The sequence below is a fragment of the Delphinus delphis genome, chromosome 6, assembly GCF_949987515.2.
Source record: "Delphinus delphis chromosome 6, mDelDel1.2, whole genome shotgun sequence".
NCBI classification, from domain to species: domain Eukaryota; kingdom Metazoa; phylum Chordata; class Mammalia; order Artiodactyla; family Delphinidae; genus Delphinus; species Delphinus delphis.
Window position 1 is genome coordinate 9,578,639 of NC_082688.1, and position 27,696 is coordinate 9,606,334.

The following is a 27,696-nucleotide window of genomic DNA, read 5'->3' on the forward strand; positions in this document are numbered from 1 at the left end:
GCAGCACACAGCCCCTGCCCTCCTTGGGTCTAGCTCAGGCCGCAGCTCAGCGGCAGGCCCCTCATGCCACTGAGAAGCCTCGGCCGGTCCCTCCTTGCCAGGCAGCAGCCACACAGGCCACGCTTGTGGCAGAGCCCCCAGCTGCCAGCAGTGTCCCTGGATGAGAGGCCACTGCGTCTCGTCACCTCCATCCCCATCAAGGCCTCCACCTGCCCTCCACGTCTCAGAAACTACCCTGAGCTGGGCTGGAGGCAGAGAGCAGCACAGTTGGAACCCTGGAGCTAGGGTCTGGTCCCGCCGGGCTCCCGCCCAGACCCAAGTCAGGCTCATCACTCCAGCCTGTGCCCCAGGCCACGCTGGACAGAGTCCCAATGCCCATGACTCTCACCCGGGATGAGTGGTAGATCCCCAGGGGAGATTTTACAAATGCCAGTGCCCAGGTATCACCCCAGACCAACTGAATCTCAGCTGCCAGGAGGTTCCAATGTGCTGGCCACCACTGCCTATTTCAGACCTCACTAGTTCCCTCCAGGGCCAAGGAAGTCTCCAGCCTCTGTTCCCACCCACTCTGGTCTATCCTCCCCACAACTGTCCAAGTTCTCCTGACTGTGCCACGCCCCTGCTCACACCTTCTGTGGCTCCCATAGGCCCCGGGAGGAAAGCAATCTTCCTACTCAGCCCTCCTGAGGCCTGCAGGGGGCCAGGGTCTGCATGAGGCCGTGCAGGGAGCCACCTGCGGGACACAGCAGACCTGGAGTCCTCTTCTCAGGCCTGTCCTCAGGAACCTCCACCTTCCAGCTTCCCCACTGGACTCAGAGCCTGGCTCCAGAGCCACCCTCCTACCTGGGCAGGGAGGAAGGTCCCATGGGGTGGGGGTCCCTGAGGAGCAAGTTTCACCCACCACTTGACAGGGCTTCAGGGCTCTGCTCTCCCACCCCTACAACCCAGGTGTGACTGAGCCTGTTTCCTGACCCATAAAATGGCAATAATGAAATTCCTGATCCCTGGAGCTCTGCAGAATTTAAGCCACTCTCACGTGGCCAAGCTCAGTGCCAGCCCACAGGGAGCCCCCAGAAGCACACAGCTGCTGTTGGCATCATGGCTATTGATGCGACCCGGGAGAGGGTGTGTGGTGAGGCCAAGTCTGAAAGTTTTATCCTGCACTGGGTTCAAGTCCTTGAAGCTCTAGTTGCTGGACCATGACCTTGGCCTCTCTGGGCCTTAGTTTCCCTGATACTAGGGCCCATTCCTCCCACGGCCCTGTCATGCCAGGCTGCCACTCCTGCCCCTTTCTGTGTGGACACGAGTTCGCTTTGGCAGCAACAGCCTCTCCTCCTATCTGCCCCGGCCATCGTCCTCAGCGTGAATGACACCCTGACAGAGACAAATATGTAGTGGCCTCACTTTCTTTTTCTTGATCCACAATTCAAAGGGAAAATTGAAATCGTATTTCTGTGAGTTTCGGAGGCTAGAAGACGAATTTTCAATAAACGTGGGGAGATAGGTCATGCAGCGCCTACCTTTTCCTCTGGTACTGGTGAGGGTTCAGGGGCGGCAGCGAGGCCAGGAGACCAAGGCTGGAAGTGAGTGGACAGATGGAGGGAGACAAAGGGTGGACCCACTGCACCAACACGGAGGTACAGACATGGGGGAAGCAGGCCAGGACCAAGGGTGCTCCAGCGGCTTGTGGGACAACACAGAGGGTGGCTGCAGAGGGGGGCCGAGCTGCTCCGTGCCTGGTGCCCGGCACAGAGGGTCTCCCGGCAAGGAGGTCCTGAATGAATGCATGCATTAATGAATGAACCAACATGAGTGGCACACCGCCTAACGCCAGGCTCTCTCCCATCTTGATCTCATCTAATCCTCCAGGACCCCTGTGAGGGTGACACTCTCGTTCCCATTTCACAGATGAGGAAGTGGTGATGAGGAATGATGATGATGGTGGCAGTGGTGATGATGATGGTGGACATGGCGGTGGCAGAGGTGATGACCATAGTGATGATGGTGATGATGATGGTGGAGGTGATGGCAATGGTGATGGTGCATCTTCCGAGCTTCTCTCGGTGGCTGGCAGTCCTCAGCATCCCTTGGCTTGCAGACCCATCACTCCAGTCTCTGCTTTGGTCTTCATATGGCCTTCTCCTTGTGTGTGTTTGTCTTTGTTTTCTCTTCTTGTAAGGACACAAGTCACATTGGATTAAGAGCCCACCCTAATCCAGTACGACCTCATCTGAACTTGACTTTACCTGCAAAGACCCTATTTCCAAGTTAGATCATATTCACAGGTTCTAGGGATTAGAACTTCACCGGCTCTTTTGAGGGGACCTAATTCAATCCATAACATAGGCCTCAGAGTTTCCATCTAGGATGTCAGCAACACCAGGGCAGGGGTTGGGGGTGTATTTTGCTCTCTGCTGCACTTTCAGTGCCTAGAAGAAGCACCTGGCACATAGTAGGTGCTCAGCAAATATTACTGAGGAAGCAAATAAATCTCCAAGGGCCTCCCCACTCCCAGGACGGGACACGCTGGCAACACCCTTATACACACCCCACGCTAGACACGTGGGCCGCGCGTGGCAGAGCCGCACTGAGACCAACAACTGCACCAGGCACGCAGGCCACACCCTGGCACCCACACCAGTGCAACAGAGCCAACAGCCCCGAGTGACCCCTGCTCAGAAACACACACAAGTCACCATCCCCGCGGGGATGAGCACATGACAGAGCACACTTGCAGGCTGAATAAAGACCTCCAAAGGCTCAGTGCTCGCGACGGTGGGGCGCCAGTGATTGTCAGAGCATCAGACATCGTTTCTGATTTTGAGACCCACCAGGGGCGGAGAGACAATATTCTGGGAGTCCTCATTTTATCTTGCATTCATCGCTGAATGCTTCAAAACTCTAATAGTGTTACAATGTGTGAATTAAGCAGGTGCCAGTGGGCCAGGTGGGTGGAGTGGGGGTGGGGAGAAGGTTGCCAGGACGGAAGGTGGAGGGCAGGGGTGGCCCGAGGACTCTGAACTGCCCTCAGCTCATGGGTCCGTTTGGACAAGACATGGATCACAACTGCTCCTGTGGTTACGAATGCTTCCCCAAGCAGGTGCCTGGATTGGGCACCCCGGCCGCTCTGAGCAAGGAGTGCTGATTGATGAACACCTACTGTGTGCAAGACCCTCGGGTCAGCAGTGCATAAGCAAGACCTCATCCAGTCCTCACACAACCCTGTGAGGGACCATCCCCATTTTACAGATGGGAAGCTGAGGCTCAGAGAGGAGAAGGGTGCCCAGATTACTGTGCGGTGCTGGACTCTAAAGGCCAAGCGTCCCACCGCCGCCGCCTGGCCTGGCACACTCATCGCAGGCTGCAGTGACGTGAGGTGCGATCTGGCTCCGTGGAACGAGCCCTGTAAGCCGGCGTTAAAATCCCCCCTTTACAACATCCCCTGAGCCACCATCAGGATGGCCCACTGTGAGTGTCCTGCAGATGAAGGCAGAAAACCCCAGACTGTCCATGACACTGACCGTGGATACATTTACATGCGCCTAGAGCTTCTGAAGACGACTCTTCTTGCTTCTCTTGTCCTCACCACCCTGTGATGGAGACAAGGTCGTTACCCTTGACCCCTAGCCACAGCTGAGGCTCACAGAAGGTGTGATGGTGGAGCGGTGAGTCTCGCCAGCTCGGAGGTGGGCTCAGCAGGACTGATCCTGGCTGTGGAGCTTGGGCAAGAAACTTCTCTTTTCTGGGCATGGTTTTCTCATAGGCAAAATGGGGCTAATAAGCCCAAAGAGACGATATTCACCAAGCGCTTAGCCCAGAATCTGGCCGTTAGAAATCATCACTGAGTCACTGGCGGCTGTTATTTCTCTTCTTATTATCATTAGAGGAAAATTTCCCAGAGTTTCCAGCAAATCAACATCTTGGAAGACACTCCCATCCAGGTCAGGTTGAGGCCAAGGAGGGACGGGCAAACAGTTGTCAATCATTTGAGGCAAACTCCAGGGATGAGGGGTGCTCTGAGCTGAGCCGTGGTGGACAGGCAGTCTGCAGCTCATGGCTGTGTTACCCCAGCTTGCTGACTCTGCTGAGGGAAACAGCAAGACCACCTGAAAGAGACATAATGCAGCCTAGCATGGCCTTTTAGGGGAGATAAGAGTGTTTCTCTCAAAACTTTAAATTCAGATGCCTTGAATCTGACTGAGCAACTCTGCTTTTACAAGTTTATCCTATAGAAATGATCAGATGTGTCCCCAGTGATTTATGTTCAAGAATGTTTATGGAGCAGCGTAGGTAAGGGTGATAAACCGTAAACATCATCAGTAGGAGATTGGTTAAATGAGGACCCCTCTGCCATGGAGACCATGACACCAACACCAAAGACTGCCTCAGTGTCTAGGAAGAAAATGGAAGATGTCCAGGATGTTTTTCCTTAAAAGAAAAAAAAGCAAACTTGAAAAACAATGTGTATAGAATGATGCCATATATGAGACACAGAGAGAGAGAGAGAGAGAGAGAGAGAGAGAGAGAGAGAGAGAGAGTGTGTGTGTGTGTGTGTGCACGTGTGTGTGTGTGTGTGTTTAAGGGAAAGCAAGGAAGCCAGGAGGGACTTCCTGTTTCAGGTCTGGCACGTAAAGGGCTTAGGAATTGCCACTTCATCCAAACAACAAGTAAAAAGCTGAACAAACTGAAAAAGCAACAATTCTTCTTAGAATCATCAGAGAAGTGAAGTCACAGGGCAAACTGCTATCCGCCAAACTGGAGAGATAGACAGGCAAATACAGTGAATCATAATTTACCAGAGCAGAAACCTACGAGTAGAAAACTTTGTGGTATTTTTCAGATACAACACCAAAGTCGTGATCCATGAAAGAAATAATTGATAAGCTGGACTTCATTAAAATCTAAAATTTCTGCTCTGTGAAAGACAATGTCAAGAGAATGAAAAGATAAGCCACGGTTTCGGAGAAAATATTTGGAAAACCCACATCTGATTAAAAAAAAACCCAATTATCCAAAATGTACCAAAACTCTTGAAATTCAACAATAAGAAAATGAGCAACATGGGGCCTCCCTGGTGGCGCAGTGGTTAAGAATCCGCCTGCCACTGCAGGGGACACAGGTTCGAGCCCTGGTCCGGGACCATCCCACATGCTGCGGAGCAACTAAGCCCATGCGTCACGACTACTAAGCCTGCTCTCTAGAGCCTGCGAGTCACAACTACTGAGCCTGTGTGCCACAACTACCGAAGCCTGCGCACCTAGAGCCTGTGCTCTGCAACAAGAGAAGCCACTGCAATGAGAAGCCTGCGCACCACAAGGAAGAGTAGCCCCCGCTTGCCACAACTAGAGAAACCCAGCGTGCAGCAATGAAGACCCAGTGCAGCCATAAATAAATAAATAAATAAATATATAAAAATAAAAAAATAAAACTTATACAGAAATATAAAGAGCCAGGAATGACCAAGATATTGCTGAAGCAGAACAGGGCGAGAGAACTTGCTCTATAAGCTGTCAAGACCAATTGTAAAGCCAGTGCGGTACCAGCACCGAGAGAGATATATACTTTAATAGCAGAAACAGAACTATACACATAGGTGGGCACTTGATGTGGGATGGAGATGACAGTGCAGATCATTGGGGAAAAGAGAAACTTTTCAGTAAATGATATTGGGATGATTAGACCCCCTACCTCACACCATACACAAAAAACCGTAACTAAAAAGGAAAAAAGTTAGTTAATTATTCATTAAAATTAAGCATTGTACTACTGTTCATTAAAACACCCTACAAATCAGTAAGAAAAAGACAAGCATACAAAAATGGGTAAACAGCTTCAACAGGCACTTCACAGAAGACTCAAATTACAGTAAACACTCATGAAAAGTGGCACAACCTCAAGAGTAAGCATGAAGATTCACATTAAAATCACAATGACATGACATCATCAAACCAGCAGGCTGCGAAAAAATTTGAAATACCAAACTTTGGCAAGAACGTGGAAGTGTAAATCGTTACAACCCCTTTGGAAAAGAATTTGGCCTTCCCTAGTAAAGCATATACTCAATGCCAGCAGGTCCACTCCAGAGAAACTCCCGCGTGTCTGTACTAGAGGGAGCAGGGCAGCGCTTTTCCCAGGGTACCTTAGTGACCTTCCTGTGCCTCCACTTCCCCTGAGCCAGTGCTTGTGGGGAAGGGCTGATTCTCCACCACCAACCGTTCTTCCTTCTGTAAGTGGCTTCCCCAAGGCTCCCCAAATCCCCGCCTTTCCCCACACGTTGGTACAACACGATCCCACTACTCTATTTTGCCAACTTTACTTCCCCTGTCTAACCTCTTTAGAGAAGGGTGTGGACCTCAACCTGGACCCAAAGGCAACTTTCTTCCCTCTTAGATCTCTGCTTCTTCCTCTGTGAAAGGGGGCAGTGACAGTTCATGTCCCATAGGGCGTTTGGGAGGACTCAGCGGGGGCTCGGGCAGTCACTCACTGTCCTCAGGAGGTGCCCTCTCTTCTGTCTTACCTGGACCTCCACTTCCCCCACAGTCCCCCATCCAGCCTGTGCCTTTCTCCCAGCCTAACTCAACTCATCTCTGCAGAAGCCCTTTCCCACCTCCAGCCCATAAACATCTCTCCCTTCCCTAAGCTTCCGGTTTATCCACACATCAACACATATTTCGCAAGAGTTCACCATCCAGAAGGTATCATTTTTGGTGTTGGGGAACTGTGGGGAACTCAGCAGCCCCAGCGCCTGGTGGGGAGACCACTCAGGGAGGTGTGTAGAAGGAAAAAGGCAGGGAGATCATCCTGTAACCACCTCTCCCTCAGTAACTAGCATGGTGCCTGGCACATAGTAGGTGCTCAATGAACAGCAGTTGCCCGTCAAACCAAACAGTTGAAATGCATTGAGACTGCCCACACTCAAACATCTAGTCTGCTGCGTGTGTGTTTCGGTGGACACGCTCACGCATGTGCCCGTGAACACTGACACGTTAAACCCACCTGTACACACAGACGGGCCCGATGCATGGGCCCGCTTCAGCCAGCATCCTCACGCACATGAACATTGCCTCCTACACAAAGCTCATTTATTTTGATTTATGAATATTACAAAAATAAACCTGAGTGTCTTCTAGAGGATTCTATGATCCTGACATGGGTCCCCACAATATTGCTTTTTGCTCCTGGTTACCTGAAATTAGCAGAGTAATTCAGAATCTGCATCTTTATTTAAAAGAAAAAACTGTAGATGCAGAATTATAAAAATTTAATATGCTCCCAGGAAAATGAAAAATGAGAGGTTGTGATCTCGTCTAACACTTTCAAATGTGTTTATTAATTCATGTTTTAAATCATAAGTTACATTCGGTGAGGGCCATGCACAGCAATAAGCCCGTTTTAAAATATTAATGAATAAACAATATTTCTCTATTGAAATATAACATGCTTCTTTGAACAATGGACCACCAGTAATAAATCAAAACCAGGAGAAAATTGCATTTCATATTTAATACAAGTTGAACTCTGCCTTTTTATAAATGATATCTTTTTTGTTTAATTGGCGTCAGTTCAGATCTAGCAGATTGCTAATAAAATTCTGGATTTCCATATTTAATGATGCGTACACTTTCTGCTGAAATTTTACCAGGAAAAGAGAATCAGCCTTTTATTATCTCCTGCCATGGTGGTGAGAGGTGAGGCCAAGGCCTTAGTCCTGCCTTGAGGCCTGGGAGGGAGCAGGCTGGAGTAGGTAGATTGAAGAGACCGAATCCCACCCAGGATCCTAAGCAGCTGATACCCCCTGGCCACCTCTCTGCTGACTGGAAGTAATCATTCCAGCCACAGGAGCCAGAGACCAGGCATCCCCTTGTGATCTGGGGTACTGTGTAACAGTAACAACGATGAGAAGGGAACCCACCCCATCCCATGGGCCAGGCATCATGAGTGCATCAACTCATTAATCTTTACAACATCCCTACTAGGAAGGTAGGAACAAATTCTCCCCATTTCATAGATGAGGAAACTGAGACCACACAGAGAAGGCAGTGACATGCCCAAGGTCACACACAGCTGGAAGATGGCAGAACTCGGCCTGACTCTTCACACCACCTCATGCTGCTTTGAAGGCGATGAACCAACCTGGTGGCAGAAGACCTGGGTTTTACTAACAGTGAGTGAAGGGGGATGCAAGCTGGAATTTGAGTGCAAATCATCAGCACAGGGCAAGCTGTGGACTAATAGGTAATAAGAGCAGCTGACCTCAGCCCCTGCTACATGCAGGACACTTCACCTGTACCGACTCACTTGATCCTCCCTACGATGCTGGGAGGTAGGTGCTTGACAGCAAAGGAAACAGGCACAGAGAGGTTACAGGACTTGCCCAAGGACACACAGCCGGTGCGAGGCAGAGCCCAGATTCCACCCGGGTGGTCTCACTAGAAGCATCCATTCATGAGTGCTAAGTCACGGCGCTTTCCTAGCCATGGGGCCACGTAGAACCCCTGGACATCTGTTTTTGTCTCTGTGATGGGGCTAGTACCCACTTGGCTGGGCGGTGTAGCTCCCGGCAATGCACTTGGTGGGGCCCAGCTGGAAGCAGGCTCCGTGCATGACAGCTGAGTCTGTGACTGCTGAGTCATCAGGGCTGGGGGATGATGGTCCTGCTGTCCATGGGGCTGGGTCCCCAGGCCTAGGGGGGGATGTGTTGCAGGCTGTTTATTGGCCTGAAGCGCCTGTGGACACAGCAGCCTCCCGACGGGGTCCCTGGGATCCCCGGCCACTGGGTAGAAGAGCCAATGGCTCTGACTGGGGGGAAGGGCTGGCATCTGTCCCCTTCTCTGCCCAGTTCCCGCCTTAGGCTCACCAACAGTGAGCCTGCCCAGCATGACAAGAAAGAGACCCTGACAAGACAGCCAGGCACAAAGAGCAGAAAATGTGGGTTTTGGTTTCAGACACACCCGGACTCACGTTCCATCTCCATGTGTGTTTGGCCAAGTAGCTTCAGTTTCCTCATCTGTAAAGTGAAGAGAACGATAGAACCTTCCTCATGAGGCTGCTGTGAGGATTTGGAGAGATCCTGGGAAGGGAGGGAGCAAGCCTCCACGGTGGCACCTCTGACATTTCCGCTCGCCATGCCCCCTGGCCTTTGCACACACTCTTCCCCTTGCTTGGTCCTCCCTCCTCTGATCCTCTATCCCCTACCCCGCAACTCACTCTTTGTCTTCCTGATTCTCCTCCTGTAGGTCTCTGCTTGGACGTCCAGCAGGGGAGATAAAGCACTACATGAGGGAGAAGGAAGGGCCTGGCTCCATAGGAGGACACAGTAGTCTGGGCTCAGCCGTAAAGGACAGGCATTCACCAAGGAGACAGGTACAGAAGGATGTTCTGAGAAGAGAGAATAGGAAACTGAGGCTCAGGGAGGTTAAGTCCCTCACCCAAGGTCACACAGCTGGGCGGAGGCAGAGCCAGGATTCAAATCTGTGCCTGGGGGTGGGATCTGCTCGAACCCAGAGTGGGCCGTGTGGGCAGTGGGCTGAAGGGCCAGGAGCCAGGGCTAAGCTGCACGCAGCCTGGGACTTGGAACGGCACCCACGGGGCACAGGTACGTTTAAGGGGCGTGCCCCAGCCTTGTGCTCAGCTCTTCCCATGCATCGCGACAGCTACCTTCCCGGGTCTGTTTGCCTCCTTTAGTTACGGTGCAAGGCCCAGCCCAGCCCAAGTAGAGGGCTCTTCCTGTCCCTCACACCCAACTTTGTGATCCATAGACATGGAAAGGACCACACACAGTCTGTGACACACGTCCTGTCCACGCCACAGGACACACATACTCTGGTGGCCCAGGCAATGGAGACAGAGGTAGGAGGGCTGCAAGTGCTAAGGATTTGGGGGGCAGGGGATGATTCCCCTGGTCACGTCGCCCCAGAAAGGGACCTTACACTGGACGTTCCCTTTTATCCACTGCAAGCTCACAGGAGCCTCTTTCTGTCCCACTACGAGTGGTTGCTGAAAGTGTCACATGGGGCCTTCCCAGGGCAAACACCAGCTCTGTGGGAGATCCTGGACAGGTGATGTCATCTCCTGAGCCCCAGGTTCCCCAACTGAAGATGGGATAATAGCACCCATGACATGGGGCTCCATAGGCGTTAAATAACATAGAAAGCACCTGGCTGAGGGCTGTTCACAGGAGATGCTCGTGAGCTGTAGCTGTCAGCCTGGAGAAGGTCCCTTTCCCGCGGCACCAATGTGTACTTTACACCCCAAACACCTCCCCACATGGAAGACTTAGCCCCAGGTCACCTTTTCCACGCAGGGAGGGTGCTGCTCTCGAACCCCGCCCTGCCCTCCTCGGCTTCTGGCCAGGGACTGGCACCAGGCTGCCACCTGGGTCAGGGCTACAGACAAGTTCTAACCTAGTTTGCAAGGCTGCCTGGTCCACTGTCCTCAGAGGCTCCCATGCTGCCCGAGTACCTCCTGTCCAACGTGTAGCTTCTCAGGCACTTGGGCTCCAGAAAGTCCTGAAAGTGTAACCAAGCAGGACCCTATGGGGTCTTGCCGGGACAGACTCCTCCTCACAGCCTCTGCTGTAGCTCCTCGCTGAAGGACCTAGAGAACGGTATCTGACACACATTTCCTGAGTTGTTTCACAGATGCTAAAACCACTACCAAATGGAAGAAATTAACTACTTGATGATCATGAGCACGTAGCTCCCATACCTGCTGGAGCCTAAGGATTGATAATGTTAACCCGTGACACCACCCTGTTACCTCACCATCAACCAATCGGAGAATTGCGCATGAGTTGATCACTTACCCTGGGATACCCCTCCCTCACCTGGCCTTTAAAAATGCTTTGCTGAAACCCGCTGGGGAGTTGGGGCTTTTTGAGCACTAGCTGTCCTGAACTCCTTGCTTGGCGCCCTGCAATAAATGCTGCACTTCCCTTCGTCACAGCCCGGTGTCAGTAGATTGGCCTTACTGTGCACAGGTCAGTGGACCCAAGTTTGGTTCGGTAACAACATAGTGTCATAGAAGCACACATGTGCCCTTGTGCATCTAACTGGATGCGTAGACAGGCCCTTTAGCCTGCAACTGGGTGTTCCAGGTGGTTTCCTGCTGTTATATTCTTTGACCTTGTGAACAGGGTGTGGGAGCCTCACTTTTCCAGTCTCGGGGTTCAGAAACCTACCAGCCTCGGGACTTCCCTGGTGGTGCAGTGGTTAAGAATCCGCCTGGCAAAGCAGGGGACACGGGTTCCATCTCTGGTCTGGGAAGATCCCACATGCCGTGGAGCAACTAAGCCCGTGCGCCACAACTACTGAGCCTGCGCTCTAGAGCCTGCGAGCCACAACTACTGAAGCCCGTGTGCCACAACTAGTGAAGCCCTTGTGCCTGGAGCCTGTGCTCTGCAACAAGAGAAGCCACCGCAATGAAAAGGCCGCACCACATCGAAGAGTAGCCCCCGCTGGCCGCAACTAGAGAAAGCCCACACACAGTAACAAGGACCCAATGCAGACAAAAATAAATTTATTAAAAAAAAATGTAAAACAAAGAAAAAAAAACCTATCAGCCTCTCCAGCACCCTCACACTGCTTTCTGAATAAGGCCCAGGCCCAGGATCTTAGCCTCCTGAGGTCTAGGGCCTGATTTCATTGTGCTCGCGTCTAGATCCTAACCCATTGCTTGCACCAGAAAGGGTACCTGGTGAAAATCTGTTAAATCAACACATTTCACCCAATTAGAGGGAGACCTAAGAGCCTTGGGGTCCGAGCCATGCCTCAGTTTCCTTATCTATGAAGTGAGGGTGCCACTGGCCTCTGCTAGAGAGGTACTGAAGAGCAGAAGGGGATTATATACAAGGGCCTCCCAAATTAGCTTTTAGGAAAGGAATTACTGTTTTTTTTGAGACCTCCTCTGAATAAAGCCTTATATTCACATCTTTCCCTAAATGGAAAGATGCATCGTGTGAATTTCCAGCAAACACCGGTATGTGCTTCTCTCAGTAGGCTGGCCTGAGAGGAGACCTGAGATGGTTCTTAGAAGTGTGTGTTTCTGGACTTTAAAGATGTGTCTGTGTGTGCATGTGTGTCTGGTTTCCACAGGATATTTTTGCAAAACCACATAGCATAGCGATTGTTTTATGTACAAAGATAAGAAAGGCTGACCCATAAGCTAATTGAATCACGCAAGTAACTACTTAGCCATGGGAGAGATTCCTACAGGCAGGCTGAGAGCCCTTGTGAGGGAGGACAGCTTTGGAGGGCCATCTATTTTGTAAAGTGTAACTGCCTCAGGATTAATGGGAATGGTGGCCCTAGACCTTGTTTTACAAACTGAAATAGTAAAACAGTTGTATTTATCAGAGACAATTTGCTGCAACTGATTAACATTAATCTGATTTCCTGTGAGTCAATTTCCTGGAGATATAGTAAACAGGCCAATTACCTGCTATTGACTTCTTTTATTACAAAGATTTAGATATTTGCGACAGACGTACATGTAAATACATGGAGTTGCTGACGATGTGAATAAAACAAAAACAATGTTTAATCTGGTTAAAGGATTTCTAGTTGGTCTTACATTTTAGAAGTTTAGTTTTCAAAGGTATGTTATGAGAAGTTGTGGCTTTTTGGTTTTTTTATGGCCTTGGAAGCTCACTCTTTTGGGACAAACTTTTGCTTGTTCTTAACCCGCATCTCACAGAAGTTATGAAAGCAAGGAAGTGAATATGACAAGACTGATAATTATTTTAAAATTATCAAACAGGTCTTTCCATCCAACAGATGCTGGATGCATCATTAAGTCAGGAGAGTGTCAGCTCCAAGGACACACACAGACCTGGGTTCCAAGCGTGGCCCTTGTTGTCCTAGGTCTTTCACCCTGTGGCATCTATTTTTATGAACTTCAGTTTCCTAATCTGTGAAAATGGGGATGATATTTTCCTTGTGGTATTCTTAGAGCGTAAGTATCAAGTGAGGACATGTGACGGTGGTCCAGGAACTGGCTGGGAGCCTGCAGAAAGTGTAGTTAGCCACTCTCAGCCTCACCTTGGTTTCTGAGTCCCTCTCTGACAGGCCACACGTTTACATGCTCAGACTGACTTCTGGGCAGGCCTTCTCCTCTGCCTGCACTGACTGGCTCACCAGGTGGGGTAAGAAACTGCATCAACATTTAATCATGAAAGCAAAAAGTTTATTCATGTTTGAAACTACATATAACTACCACGAGGAAGACTTTTTCAATCCAGGGTGTAATCCAGTTAGAAAGGAACACGAAACATTTTTAATACATTAGAATCACCGCCACAAATTATTTTCATGACTCAATCAGTTTCAGAATCGCATACAATACAAAAAGAGAGAAAGGAGAGGGGGCCCCATTACACAGGGGGAAATATACAGTACTGAATACTGAAATCTGAATGCATCACAATTAGTCATCGCTTTTTTTTTTTTTGCATGGATTAGTAACAAGATGAAGAACATTCAAAATGTTTCTCAGTATTTACAACAGTTTTACTGATCCTGTGTTAATTTAAGACCCAATGTTTCCACTCTTGGTTTTTTAAAAGTTGCAAATGCAACCCTGATTTTTCTTTTAAAAGATTACAATGTACATTACATTTTATGAAGGGAAACAAAGAGTAAATTACAAGATGCAAAAAGATAAGAAAGAGACAAACTACAGCGTGAGTATTGTTCAGAGGTAGTAAGTGAGCACTCTAAGCTACAGAACATGTTGAAATTCTATTGGTTTGTATGAGTTCGCATGAGGTAATAAAGCTGTGTTTTGATTGGTGAGATGTATAAATACTCTTTTGCTACACTATATACAACACTCCAGAGAACAGGGCCTTTGCGAATGCCCAGAGGACGTAGCAAACCTTGACAAGTCTGTGCAGCACCCAGTGCACACCATAAAACCCCAGACGGATCTCGTGGTCATCTCTATCAGCAGCAAGTATCTTCAGCTCTCAAAACAGTCTGGATCCATAATTTAATTACCGAGCAGACTCTGGGCACTGGTGCTTTCAGAGAGAGAAAAGATGCTACTGGTCTCTGATCTAATTATAACATAAGAGATCGAAACCCAAGTGTGACGAGGAAGATTCTTAAACACAACCATCATTAACAGGTAGCCAAACAGCTCCTTTATTCCAACTCCATTAGTGATATGAAAGAAGGACAATCAAAGTCTGCAATGGAAATATGCAAGAAGTTCAATTTAGGTGAGGTGAGTCTTTGTATCTGCTTTAGCGATTGAGGTTTAGCATATATTGTACTTTTTACCCTTAAGGCCAAGTAATTGGCAAGTGAGAAACCATTAATGTAAAATATTGATAATAAATTATGATAAAATAGCTATAGGACTGTCAACAATGTTAAATCTTGGCCTAATTGGATAAAGTGCTTTTTTAACATTGTGTGTTTTTAAGTATAAATACAAATGATTATGATTCCTTAAAAAACAGATTTACCAAGTTCTCTAATAAGACAAGGTTTTACAGTAAAGCTGTAGATGGTGGGCTACAAAAACGCTTTCCTTTTCCTCCTATTGCTCTGAATGCACTTATCAAGGCATGTCAGCTCAGGGAAAAGTGTTGCCAGAGATTAGTTAGAGGTATCAGAGTGCACACTTCCTGGGCCTTCTGTAGGAGAAGTCACAGAAGATGGAGTTGTTGCGTCCTGCCAGCCTCCATTAGCCTGAAAGGAAAAGCACAGTTCAACGGGTGCACGTCTACATATTAATTCTCCTCCCCAATTGAAAATACCCCGATGACAACATGAGAGCAAAGATGCATTAGCAAAATGTATTTTCTAAACCCACTTTGGCAGGAGTTTGAAGCATGTGTTAAAGTGGGATTAAATGCATGTAAAACAAATCCATCCTACCAAGTAAAGACTTGGCAATAAATCAGCACGCTGAAGGAGGGCTTCAGCTGGTCTCAAGCTGGCACGAAGCTCGGCCTTTGATTTGCTGATAAAAATCAAGTGACTTGAAGAAAAATCTTATAAGAAGCGCGCAGTGGAGAAGCTCAATGCAATGCTCTGGCAAGACCTTGGGCTCCACAAAGTATAAACTTCAACCCAGCTTAATCCTCGTTTCCATAGAGAAGAAGCCCATCCACCCCCAGGCCCCTTTTCTATACAAGACTGACAGCCAGCTACTATAACCCTTGAAAATGAAGGCCAGAATTTCCCTCCAAATAGGATCTTGCAGAATGAAAATGCATGAACTGTGGAGGAGCACACACTATTCAAATCTGGATTCCAATTATCTGTAACTGGGGCTCCTATTCGGGATGTTGCTACCGCTCTTCACATGCCACTGGCCCTTCCTGCCTCAGACCTGCATCCGCAGTAACAGTGCTCAGAAACAAATTTGCCTTATGTCTTGGCCTATAGAGGCAATTGCTGAAATCAATGTCTGATCAGATTTCTGCTGTGGCAGACAGCTTGTCGCTACATATTTTTATGTCAGTCAAGAAGAGGGAGGTGCTGGGCTTGTGAGTTGGGGAACACTGAGTGGAAGTGACGGGGCGGGCCTTTCTGGAGAGAAGGCGAGGGTGAGCTCTCTGCCACCCAGTGCCTGCGGCACAGACCAGCCTCGTGCTGTGCTGCCCCCAGACCTATACCTCCCACACCAGTGCCAGTGAGGGGCAGAAGGTCCCCCTGACTCCCTCACATCCGTCTGCAACTTGTTCTACGAGTCCATCCAAAATATCTTCTTTTTAGGCCTGCGCTGCTAGGCTACTGAGATTCCTCGCCCAGCCTTGGGCTGGGAATTTTTCCTTCTCCCAATGTGCTGTTCTTAGGGAACCCTGTCTTCGGCTTAACTGCACAGTCCTGCATATAAAGCACCTTTCCTCCCTCTACGTCCACAGAGAAATGGTGGGGAGGGGGGAGAGAGAGGGACCAAAGAACCACACAGAGATGACCAGAGCCGAAGGCAGAAGGATTTTCCAGGCTTTAGGTGCATCAAATCCAGGTTAGGAAAAAAAATAAAGCTATGGCGGTTGATCTTCAAAGCCTCAGCTGTGCAGGTTGGATGGTGACAAGCGCGTGTGTGTTTGTGTGGACTCGAAGAAATCCTCTCCTCTATCTAATAGGTAAGCTGTTCTCACCACTCAGGTATGAAAATATACTTAGAAAAAGAAAATCTCTTACACAGATACAAGTCTAAAGATATTCCATCTGAAGTAAACATCATTCCTCTTTTATCCAAATTTATAAACAACAAATGTACAATATTTTTACCCAGCGTGGCAGCTGGAGGAGAGGTTGTCAGCAAGCATTCTTTTTTTCAAAATAAATTAATCCTTACTCTGGTGGTTTGAGATTATGCACTGTATTATACAACAGCGCCTTATCAAGCCTCATCAGCGAAGATGGAATTCATGTCTGTAAAATGCTGCAGGCAATCACAGTTTCATATTTTATCATGTTGATAAGGATATCGCACATTCTCTGAAGCATTTCAAAACACTTAAATGAAAAAGGAGAAATGCAACTAAAAGGCTTTTTATATGGTTTGTTGTGGGTTATTACGAGTTATTTATAAACCCAAAAAGAAAGATTTGACATTTCAAATGTAGAAGATTTGAGTATTTAATGGTCCTGTTTTCCTTTTACAATTGAACATCCTCAATCACTTTTTAAATCATTAATATTTACTCTCATAGAAAGCTAGGCCTCAAAAAGGGAGACTTCTGTCTGTTTTCTTTCTGACTCTACTACCATGTGTTGGGCAGTTTGTTTCCTCCCTAGTCTGGAGTACCAGATTCTGTCCACCACTCCACCCTGGGGACCCAGTCCCCGCAGCTCCCCTTTAGGTGCTGTGAGTTTGCCATTTTCCATCCATGTCAGGCGGGGGGAAAAGTGAAGTTCTGGTCAATCGGTTACTAAAGTTAAAATTATTTCCTCCGTACTTAACTGAGAGGCCGTGGAAAATGCTGGAGGTGTTTTGCATCCCACATTGACAATACAGCAAGTTACTCTTAAGAACAGGAGTCTTTGTTTAGCTTGGTTTGTTGATCTGTCTGGGGCCCTCCTCCCCTTCACCTGAGCTGTGTTTGGGAATTTTTCCTGCTGCTCGAGTCTAAGATAAATGACCTGTTTTTCACCATCTCCCTGGAACACAGCACGGCCAGTGGGAGATAGCATCTTAATGGGCTGATGCTTAAGTCTCTATTGATGACAGAATGCCAGCCACCCTGGGCCTCTGTGAGGACTTCTAACGGCATGAAGGTAACATCAGTGCTTAGGTTCATAAAATAAAAGTACACTAAAAATGCTGCCTTCCCCACCTGCCAAAAAGATGAGAAGCCAAGTAAAATGGCCATTAATTTATTTATTAGCCACTGTTTACCTGATGCTGTTCCTACAGCTCTTCAAATCTGGTTCCCCAGAGTACTCACATTTAAATTATGTGGACTGTACAGTGAGTTTCCTCCAAGGCCATCACTGTAGCCTCCCGTCTGATTGATAACATGACGGAGGGTATCCACCTAGAAGTGAGACAAAACAAAATTCATCATCCCAAATCTATTAAAACATCATGACTTACAAAAGGAAACAATTTGAATCATGTGTGCCACGAGGGTTTAGCATCTTGAATGAAAGACAAATTTATCAATCAAATGTGACTGGCAGAATTTCAACAATTCTTTGCATATTTAAACTCGCACATCTTTGTTTTTCATGCCAGCCAAACAACAACATCTTCATGGCCATGCAAACTTTGCATCTACACCAGCCAAATGAGCACGGCTGTGGGTGAAACTACTTATAAATATGTATACTGGCTCACCCTCTCACACACGCACACACTCCCACGTGCATAAAAACAAGTAGCTGCTTTCCAGTAAGAGGATGAGAAAAAGAGGTGAACCTGGAATATACTTTAAGAACTCAGGTTTTTGTATTCTGACTTAAAAAAATAAATACAGAAATGAAACAGAGTAATATATTTTAAAAGCATACACACACTGGCACACACAATTTTTCTGTTCTATTTTGTCACGAAAGTAATATGCACCCAACCCCTCTCCATGAGCTCAAGCCAGAGCCGAATGCATTCACAAAGTTTATCAGGTTTGAATCATCCAAAGCCACTGTTCACTTGACTTCTCATTAAATTAAATGTTGGGGCAGATGGTAACGTCCGGAAGCACCCAGCACAGGGTCTGCACGGTGTGCAGACCACTTCCACGGGTTGAGAGTCAGGAGTTTTGAGCCCAAACCCTACCCTGCTAGAAAGGCCCCAGCTGGGGCATTTCTCCTACCTGTGATTGCACATTGGCTCCGACTTGGGACCCTTGGTAAGAATCCCCATTCAGACTCTGCATGTTCATGAACATGTCCCCAGAATTTGGGAGGTTAAAAGAACCAGAAGAACCTGGAAAGGAAAGAGTTAAGTAGCTGAATAACAGAGAGCTACACACATAATCCTCAAAGACCTAGAGGCAGGGAAAGGAGAAAAGGTACAGAAGGGAAAGGTTGTGTACAACATAAGGCATTTCTAGATCTAGGAGGACGGAGAATAACTCCAAGGAGTTAGGTCCTGTGATTCATTTTGCATCTAGGAAAGTACTATCAATGGGGAAGCCCACATACGAAAGAAAGAGAGAATCAAAACAAACAGAAAAACACCCAGCAGCTGGCCTGGAACCAGCCCCTTGTTTTCATTTATCTCCAGGACTTGGTCATTAAGTGAGCTCTTCACCATCATTAACTGTCATGGTGGACAATTACCCAGAGAAGAAACATTTTTCTCAAGCTCTGTCTAAGCCATACGCTCTGCCTAACTTTCATCAGTTTCCACGCTCCGTTAAAAAGAACTTGGAGGGGGGGGCTTCCCTCGTGGCACAGTGGTTGAGAGTCCGCCTGCCGATGCAGGGGACACGGGTTCGTGCCCCGGTCCAGGAAGATCCCACATGCCGCGGAGCGGCTGGGCCCGTGAGCCATGGCCGCTAAGCCTGCGCGTCCGGAGCCTGTACTCCGCAACGGGAGAGGCCACAGCAGTGGGAGGCCCGCGTACCGCAAAAAAAAAAAAAAAAAAAAAGAACTTGGGGGCTGGGGGGAAGAAGACAACAAACCAAAACAAACAAAAAACCCCTCACTTTCTGAATTTTTAAAGATATATTTAAACTATCTCCTTAGAAAAGTCCCTTGATTTGCTTCTCAAGTCCATCTGTTTGGACTAGCCACACATCTTTCATTGCTACTCAAGTTCCCTCTAATTTTAAGATGTTTCCAACTCCATCAAAAAATGCCACATAAAATCTGGCCAAAATGTATTGTATGAGCAGCCAAGATATTGCATCCATGTGTTAAGTACCATACCCCTCACGGCTAACCACATCCTGATCAGCTAACCACGTGCTGAGCCTACCAAGTCAGCACAGGTGCTAAGGAGATGTAAGGACAGCAGACTCGACTCTGCAGCTACATCAGGTAGAAAGCCCTGCTGTCCTAACCCCAACATACCAGCTTCATTACTCACAGCAACAGGTAAATCTCCCACTTCTATTTCACTCGTTCTTTGACAGACCACTATTGATTTTAAAATGACACATGGAACAATATAGTTAAAATAATCGTTAGTGATAGCACTTTGCTTAACTGCTGAATTAAAAACACTGCTAAGTGTGAAAGTTCCAGAATCTAACAGTACGGAGTGGCACTCACTGTGAATAGCGGGTCTACAGGCTCTGGCTATCCACTCATTCACCCACCCCAAGAACAAGTCTGCATTTTAATATAAATCTTCCTTTATAAGTCCACTGTGTCCCCAGTATGGCTCTTGTTTCCTGGTCTGTGGGACAGGGCTTTGTGGCATAAGGCTGCCTGAGCTGAGTAGGGAGTGAGCGCCCGTACGCACCAGAATTTGGCGTGGTGGGCGAGTTGGTCTGGTTGTTCTGCACGGCTGCGGCCACTGCGTGTGCAGCTGTCACGGCTGTCTTTGCAGCGTAGAGATTGGCTTCTTCCTGAAACTTGCCGATATTCTTCTTGTACCTGATTCGTTTGTTGCCAAACCAGTTGGATACCTACAAATCACAGGGATATGAGTAAGGGGAAGCGAGGTTCAAAGAGAGGAACAAAAATCAAACTTCCAATAATAACTGTAGGACACCAAAGGGAGACCTTGGAAGACACTCAATTCCTAGCCTGTGATCACACCCTGGGGATGATGCAGAATGGTGCAGAGGCTCACTTGCTCTTTTGGCAAACCTCTCAACACTCTTGGAATAAGACCACTTCTTGGAGTTGGCCCCAGTAACACTAAAATGGCTGGGAGCACTGTTCATAAAAAATAGTCAACTGGTATATACCAATTAATATATAAATGACTAGTCCCCTGAAAAGGAGCTGAAAAACTAAAGGAAACATTTGTTAAGTTAGGTAAATAATAAGAAATGCTTGTGATAGAATGACTTATTCTTTTGGGGTCTGGAACAATTTTGGCAGCTGTACAGTAAAATCATGTTTGGTGTGCTAAAAAGAGTAACATCAATTAATAATGGATGAAAAAACCCTTTGTCTCCTGCCTTAGAAGGTACTGTATGTCTGCCAAGATGGCTGCTCAAGTTGTGCCAGTTAACATGTGAGAAGGTCACAACGTGAAAACTCAAGCAATTGCAATAAGGTCAAATGCAAATGCAGAATCAGTGGCTGATTTCATCAGGTAGAACATACTTATTTCTTTTGCAAACTACTTATGGTGTCAACCAGAGCAAATGGAAGAGATTTCTAAGGAGGATCTTGGCAACAGGCAGATTTCATCACATTTCATTGACAGTGAAACTTCAGCCCAAGACTCACTGCCTGTAGTTACATTGAGTGTTCAGGCACCTGGGAGCTGAGCTATATAAAGAAGAAGCTAAAACCCACACAGCAATTTATGAATAGGTACCCACTTGCTATATAAAAGGCTCTGACCTCTCTTTTGTTAAAGTAACAGTTTAAAAACACTTTTTAATAATTTCTTAATAATGTGTCAAAGGGGCATGCTGCTGTGGTATCAGGCGGGGTGGGTCACTGTTTCATCCTGAACAGCCATTTAGGGACCCTGAGGGAAAATAAGGAGTGGTATAAGCCCTCCAACCCAATTTACACCAATGGGCATGCTAGTTGACCATCTCTGCCAAGTCTTTAATTGCTTTGGAAACAGAACTCTCATTCTTCAAACTATGGCACTCATCCGTTCAGGGAAAGCTAGAGAGCCCTGGCAAGGGAGCCACATGAGGAAGACAATGTTGGCCTGTAGCAGCCCACACACAGTCCCATCCTGGGGGGGGTCACTGTGTGCCACACACACAGGGCAGCACACTAGCTGAAGACCTGTGCAGCCACCATGAACACTGGTTCAGACAGCAACAAGCCAAAACTCATCAGGAAGCAAATATGCTGCAGATCAGGCCTTCCTAGCCGTTTCTGTTCCACTATCATCCCCCCACACAACTCCCCGACCCAATGAAGGATTAGACGTGCCCCTTCCTTCCTTCATTTCAAATAGTGGTGGGAATAGTAACTATTTAATGAGCATCTCCTTTGCACTGAGCATCACAGAGCCCTTTGCATACGTTTTCTCATGTAACAATCTTAACAATCTCCAGGACTAGGTGATTGATTGAGGTGGTCACAGGCATCACACCTGTCCCAAATCCAATGGCCTTCTCTCTCCGCAACTTGTTTGACTTCTCAGCAGCATCTGATACTTGTAATTACCTCCCCCCGACCTCTGGCTCCTTCTTAAAGTGCTTTCTTTGCATGGTTTCTGTGACATTATGCTCCTGCTTCTCCTTCCCTGACACACCAGGGTGTGTGTGTGTGTGTGTGTGTGTGTGTGTGCGCGCGTGCGCACGCGTGCTGAGCAATCTTATCTCTATTAACGATTTCAACCATTGTCTCTGTGAATGACTCCCAGATTTCCATCTCTATCCCTAACTTCTATGAAGAATTTCAGTTCTCAATTTTTAGAACATTTCCTTAGAAATGTTCTGCCACAACCTGCAACTCAACAGGTCTAAAAGAGAATTCATGTGTCCTTTAACCTGCGCCTCCGTCTCCATTTTCTCTTCATGTTCATGGCATCTCCAACACCAGAGACGTGGTATTCGCCATGTCACAAAGTCCCTGATTCCACCATTAGATAGTTCTGACGGATACACAGCTTTCTATTTGGAAGATCCGGTTCCCTTCCATTTCCACTCATGGGCCTTAGTTCCAATATCTAGACTGTCACAATATTAGGCTCTCAAACAGCCCTGAGGGACCCAACTCCACTCTGCCATCGGCCTCCTCTGCCCTCCCTTCTTTCAGCCCCATGTGTGTGGGGCAGGTGCATGGGATAACTGTGTGGGACGTGGTGGGGGAGGAAGAGTCAGGAGGGCCCACAGGTGAGGAGGTGAGGAGGACCTGAGCCCGGCAGAACAGGAGTCGTGGAGAGGGCAGAGGTCATGGAAGAGGACTAGAGTAGGCAGAATTTGGCCACTGACTCACTGTGGAGGCCAGGGGAGAGGGAGAGGCCGAGATGATGCTGATGTGGGGCCCAGGCCTCCAAGAGCATGGAGGCAGATGCTCTGGGAGGGATTTCCGCACCAGGAGAAGGCAGCCTCAGTGACTCTTAGGATCCATTCCCAGACCAGAATTATATGACTCTAAAAATAAAAGTTCTGAATTAAGACTGTAAAATGACCCCAAAGGCATTCGCTCTGGCTATGCTTGTTAAAGCAAGTTCTCATAGCCCCCAACTCACTTGTCACAAGCATATCCTCAGCTCAGGAGGCAGACCTAGCGGACCAGCTCACAAAAACCTCCTTCAATATATATCACTCTAGCTTGTCTGAGTAAGACTGTCAGCCCTCTGAAAGAGTTAAATATTGAATGTATCTATAGTGCAAAGGGAGATATTCCTGGTTGAGAGGGAATTTGGAATTTCTTAAGCATAATTTATGAAAATTCCCCAACTCTGAATTTAGCAAGAAAGGCCCATCTTAGAATTCTCTTCTTCTAAACAATTCTCTGTTGGATTCTGTACTTTGTAGTTAATATTACCTTGACAATCAGAGAAGCTATAATACATTAATGAAACCTAGCCTGGAAAATCTGATTACAGCTTTATTAACGGTTTCATAATTGAGGAATCTCTATACCATCAAAGGTCTCATCTCCAGATATGTAAGAATTCTGTGTTGATGCATACCCCTGGACCAATCAAACAACAGTCATCACTAATAAAGGTTTATTTAATTCTCACAGTAAAATTTTAATATCACCAGCAGCCTGAGGAAGCTTTAGCAAGTGGATTTGCTTGACATCAGATCGTTTCTATTCTGCTAGTCCCGATACTTCTTAATCTTTAATATCAAGGCAATTAAAATTAATGGCCACTCATCCGAAGCTACTGTGGGCAGTGTTTCCTTGACATCAATTGTTTGATGGGATTACCTAGAGGTTAAACTAACAAGCAAGGTTTAATTGGAAGCAATGAAAGAAGCAGTGATCATACGTTATGTTTAACCTGCATAACCACATCTAAATGAATATCTAAAAATGTTAAACTATTTCTTAAATTAAAATATGCACGTCACATTCTGATATCACAGAGTTGGATATTGCAGCAATCAGCTATTAAGACCACACTGCTGCAACTGAGATCGGTGTAATTAATGTATAAATCGACACCTAAGTTCAGGAGTTTTTTTCACATTTCAAAATCAGATGGATACAATTGCAAAAGTCACCCAGCTGGAAGCACCAAAAGCTACAGAGCACACGTGGCCCTCTCCTACACAGGGCTCACAGTGGAGCCAGGCTGTACACACTGGCTCAAAGGAGAGCAGAGCTTGCTCTCTCTCTGAACTTGAATGGTCCGTACACTGGTCCCAGAATAGAAACACAAAGAGAAAATTGGTGGACAAAAAGGGAATATACTGTCCTGTGCTTCTCTTTCGAGCCACATATCAAGGATTCGTGACTCTGGACTGTGCAGAAGGCAAAGGGCCAGGCAAGAATTTTAAGATCAGTTAAAAACAAGAATAAAAACACAAGTACTGGGCTTCCCTGGTGGCGCAGTGGTTGAGAGTCCGCCTGCCGATGCAGGGGACACGGGTTCGTGCCCCGGTCCGGGAGGATCCCACATGCCGCAGAGCGGCTAGGCCCGTGAGCCATGGCCGCTGAACCTGTGTGTCCGGAGCCTGTGCTCCGCAACGGGAGAGGCCACAGCAGTGAGAGGCCCGCGTACCGCAAAAAAAACAAAAACCAAAACAACAAAACCCACAAGTACTCTCCTCCTCCTACTGACGTTCACTGCTACCAGCTCCCAGACTGTACGCCTTTGGCAATCAGGGAAATGAGTAGTGAACATTTTGCAGGCTGGTGATTTTCTGGAGCCCTTCTGCAAGGCCAAGAAGTGGCTGGAAAAGCTTCTGTTCTCTCCCAATTACTATAGCCATGCATTTCCCCTGACTCAATTCAGCTGCAGACTGCCAACTGCCTTTAAAAAGTAAAATGTTTTTCTTTCTTTCTTTTAAAAAAATATTTTACTGAAGTATAATTGATTTATAATGTTGTGTTAATTTCTGCTGTACAGCAAAGTGATTCAGTCATACATACATATATACATATATATATTCTTTCTCATATTCTTTTCTATTATGGTTTATTATGGTTCCAATATAGTTCCCTGTGCTATAGAGTAGGACCTTGTTGTTTATATATACTAGCTTGCATCTGCTGATCCCAAACTCCCAATCCTTCCCTCCCTAACCCCTCCTCCCCCTTGGCAACCACAAGTCTGTTCTCTTCATCTATGAGTCTGTTTCTGTTTCAGAGATATGTTCATTTGTGTCATATTTTAGATTCCACATATAAGTGATATCATATGGTATTTGTCATTCTCTTTCTGACTTTGCTTAGTATGGTAATCTCTAGGTCCATCCATACTGCTGCAAATGGCATTATTTCATTCTTTCTTATGGCTGAGTAATATTCCATTGTATATATACACACCACATCTTTATCCATTCATCTGCTGATGGACATTTAGTTTGTTTCCATGTCTTGGCTATTGTAAATAGTGCTGCTATGAACATAGGGGTGCATGTATCTTTTTGAATTATAGTTTTGTCTGGGTACATGCCCAGAAATGGGACTGCTGGATCATATGGTAACACTGTTTTTATTTTTTTGAGGAACCTCCATACTGTTTTCCATAGTGGCTGCACCAATTCACATTCCCACCAACAGTGTAAGAGGGTTCCCTTTTCTCTACACCCTCTCCAACATTTGTTATTTGTAGACTTTTTAATGATGGTCACTCTGACCAGTGTGAGGTGGTACCTCATTATAGTTTTGATTTGCATTTCTTTAATAATTAGTGATGATGAGCATCTTTTCATGTGCCTATTGACCATCCATATGCCTTCTTTGGAGAAATGTCTATTAAGGTCTTCTGCCCATTTTTCAGTTGAGTTGTTTTTTTGTTATTGAGTTGTATGAGCTGGTTGTATATTTTGGAAATTAAGCCCTTGTCGGTCACATCACACACTAACAAGGAAATATCAGAAAGGGAATGTAAACAAACAATCCCTTTAAAAATCACATCAGGGCTTCCCTGGTGGCGCAGTGGTTGAGAGTCCGCCTGCCGATGCAGGGGACATGGGTTTGTGCCCCGGTCCGGGAAGATCCCACATGCTGCGGAGCGGCTGGGCCCGTGAGCCATGGCCGCTGAGCCTGCGCGTCTGGAGCCTGTGCTCCGCAACAGGAGAGGCCACAACATGAGAGGCCCGCATACCGCAAAAAACCAAAAACCAAACAAACAAAAAAACAGGTATAAACCTGACCAAGGAGGTTAAAGATTTATATGCTAAGAACCACAAAACATTAATAAAGGAAACTGAAGATGACTCGAAGAAATAGAAAGATATTCCATGCTCTTGGATTGGAAGAAGTAATATTGTTAAAACAGCCATACTAGCCAAGGCAATCAACAGATTTAATGCGATCCCTATCAGATTACCCATGACATTTTTCACAGAACTAGAACAAATAATCCTAAAATTTATATGGAACCATAAAAGACCCAGAATTTCCAAAGCAATCTGTAGGAAAAAGAACAAAGCAGGAGGCATAACCCTCCCAGACTTCAGACAATACTATTGTCTACAAAGCTACAGTAATCAAAACAGTGTGGTACTGGCACAACAACAGACATATGGATCAGTGGAATAGACTAGAGAGCCCAGAAATAAAGCCACACATCTATGGACAATTAATCTTTGACAAAGGAGGCAAGAATATACAATGGGGAAAAGACAGTCTCTTTAGCAAGTGGTGTTGAGAAAGTTGGACAGCCACATGTAAATCAATGAAGTTAGAACACACCCTCACACCATACACAAAAATAAACTCAAAATGGCTTAAAGACTTAAATCTAAGACATGATACCATAAAACTCCTAGAAGAGAACATAGGCATAACTTTCTTTGATGTAAATCGTACCAGTGTTTTCTTAGGTCACTCTCCCAAGGCAATAGAAAGAAAAACAAAAATAAACAAATGGGACCTAATAAGCAAAAATAAATAAACAAATGGGACCTAATCAAACCTATAAGCTTTTGCACAGCAAAGGAAACAATAAACAAAAGGAAAAGATAACCTATGGATGGGAAAAAGTAAAATGTTTTTAAATGTGGAATCTAAAAGAGACAAACTCAGAGAAACCCCTGGAGGTTACCAGGGGTTGATTATAGCTAATAATACTGTATCACATACCTGAATGTTGCTAAAAGAGTACATCTTAAATGTTCTCACTAGGAAAAAGAAATGGTAACTATGTGATGGGATGAAGGTGGTAACTAACACTGTGCAGTAATTATTTGGCAATTTTTAAATGTATCATATCAACACGTTGTATACATTAAACAATGTTATGTTTCAGTTATATCTCAATAAAGCTGGGGAAAAAAGTAAAAATGTTTTCCAAATATGTAACTAAATTCAACTTTTGTGTCACTTTTTTACCTCTTTCAAAAAGATACCCAGAACCTTCTACTCACTTAGAATCTTTAACTGAGGTAGATACATCAGATATGGGCAGTATCACATGATGGGTAAATGCTTGGGACTCAGGGTCTGGTTTCAAATCCACACTGCCATTTACTATGAGTGATCCTGGGCAGATTATTTTAGTACTTTATATTACTCTCATATACAGTGAGAACAATAAGAGTAGTAATAGAAATGTTATTTGTACCTCATAGAAATGTTAGGTACATTAATGATTTTGGTCCATAGTGATTACCTGATATTATTAGCTATCACTACCACCTATGTTTTATCAATGAAGAATCAAGAGATCCAGACTATACACAAGTGGCCCAAAATCATACAGTGAAGTGTGACATATCCATACTTCAACCCCAGGACACCCCATCAATTTTTTCCTTTTTTACAATGAACTGGGATATGTTTATTGAGTATCTGTTATGGCCAGTGCTATAGTAGGTGCCATGGGGAGATGAAAAAATAAACAGGTACCTGCCTAGAATTTACAATTTGGTTATAAAAACAATGCTAGACACTCAAAATAATTAACAAAAATTGCAGGATGGTGATGATGACACACCAAACTGTACAGAACAGACTATAAGTACACAAGGAATTTGGAAGGAGAGAAGTCCCAGCAGATCTGGGAAATCAA

General features: G+C 46.2%; 1 protein-coding gene across 2 annotated transcripts in view; it reads right to left on the minus strand.

Moving 5' to 3' along the window:
- Window positions 1-13,166: 13,166 nt before the first annotated feature.
- Window positions 13,167-27,696, minus strand: part of PBX3 (PBX homeobox 3) — a 230,638-nt gene continuing 216,108 nt past the window's right edge. Inside the window, exons 6-9 of one of the 2 annotated variants that reach the window (XM_060014146.1) lie at window positions 19,873-20,038; window positions 18,275-18,387; window positions 17,408-17,497; window positions 13,167-14,693 (exon numbers count right to left, since the gene is read on the minus strand). In XM_060014146.1, coding sequence (XP_059870129.1) covers window positions 14,601-14,693; window positions 17,408-17,497; window positions 18,275-18,387; window positions 19,873-20,038 — 462 coding nt within the window. In that variant the 3' untranslated portion in view covers window positions 13,167-14,600. The remainder of the gene's footprint in view (window positions 14,694-17,407; window positions 17,498-18,274; window positions 18,388-19,872; window positions 20,039-27,696) is intronic. The other variant, XM_060014147.1, reaches the window with a different exon arrangement.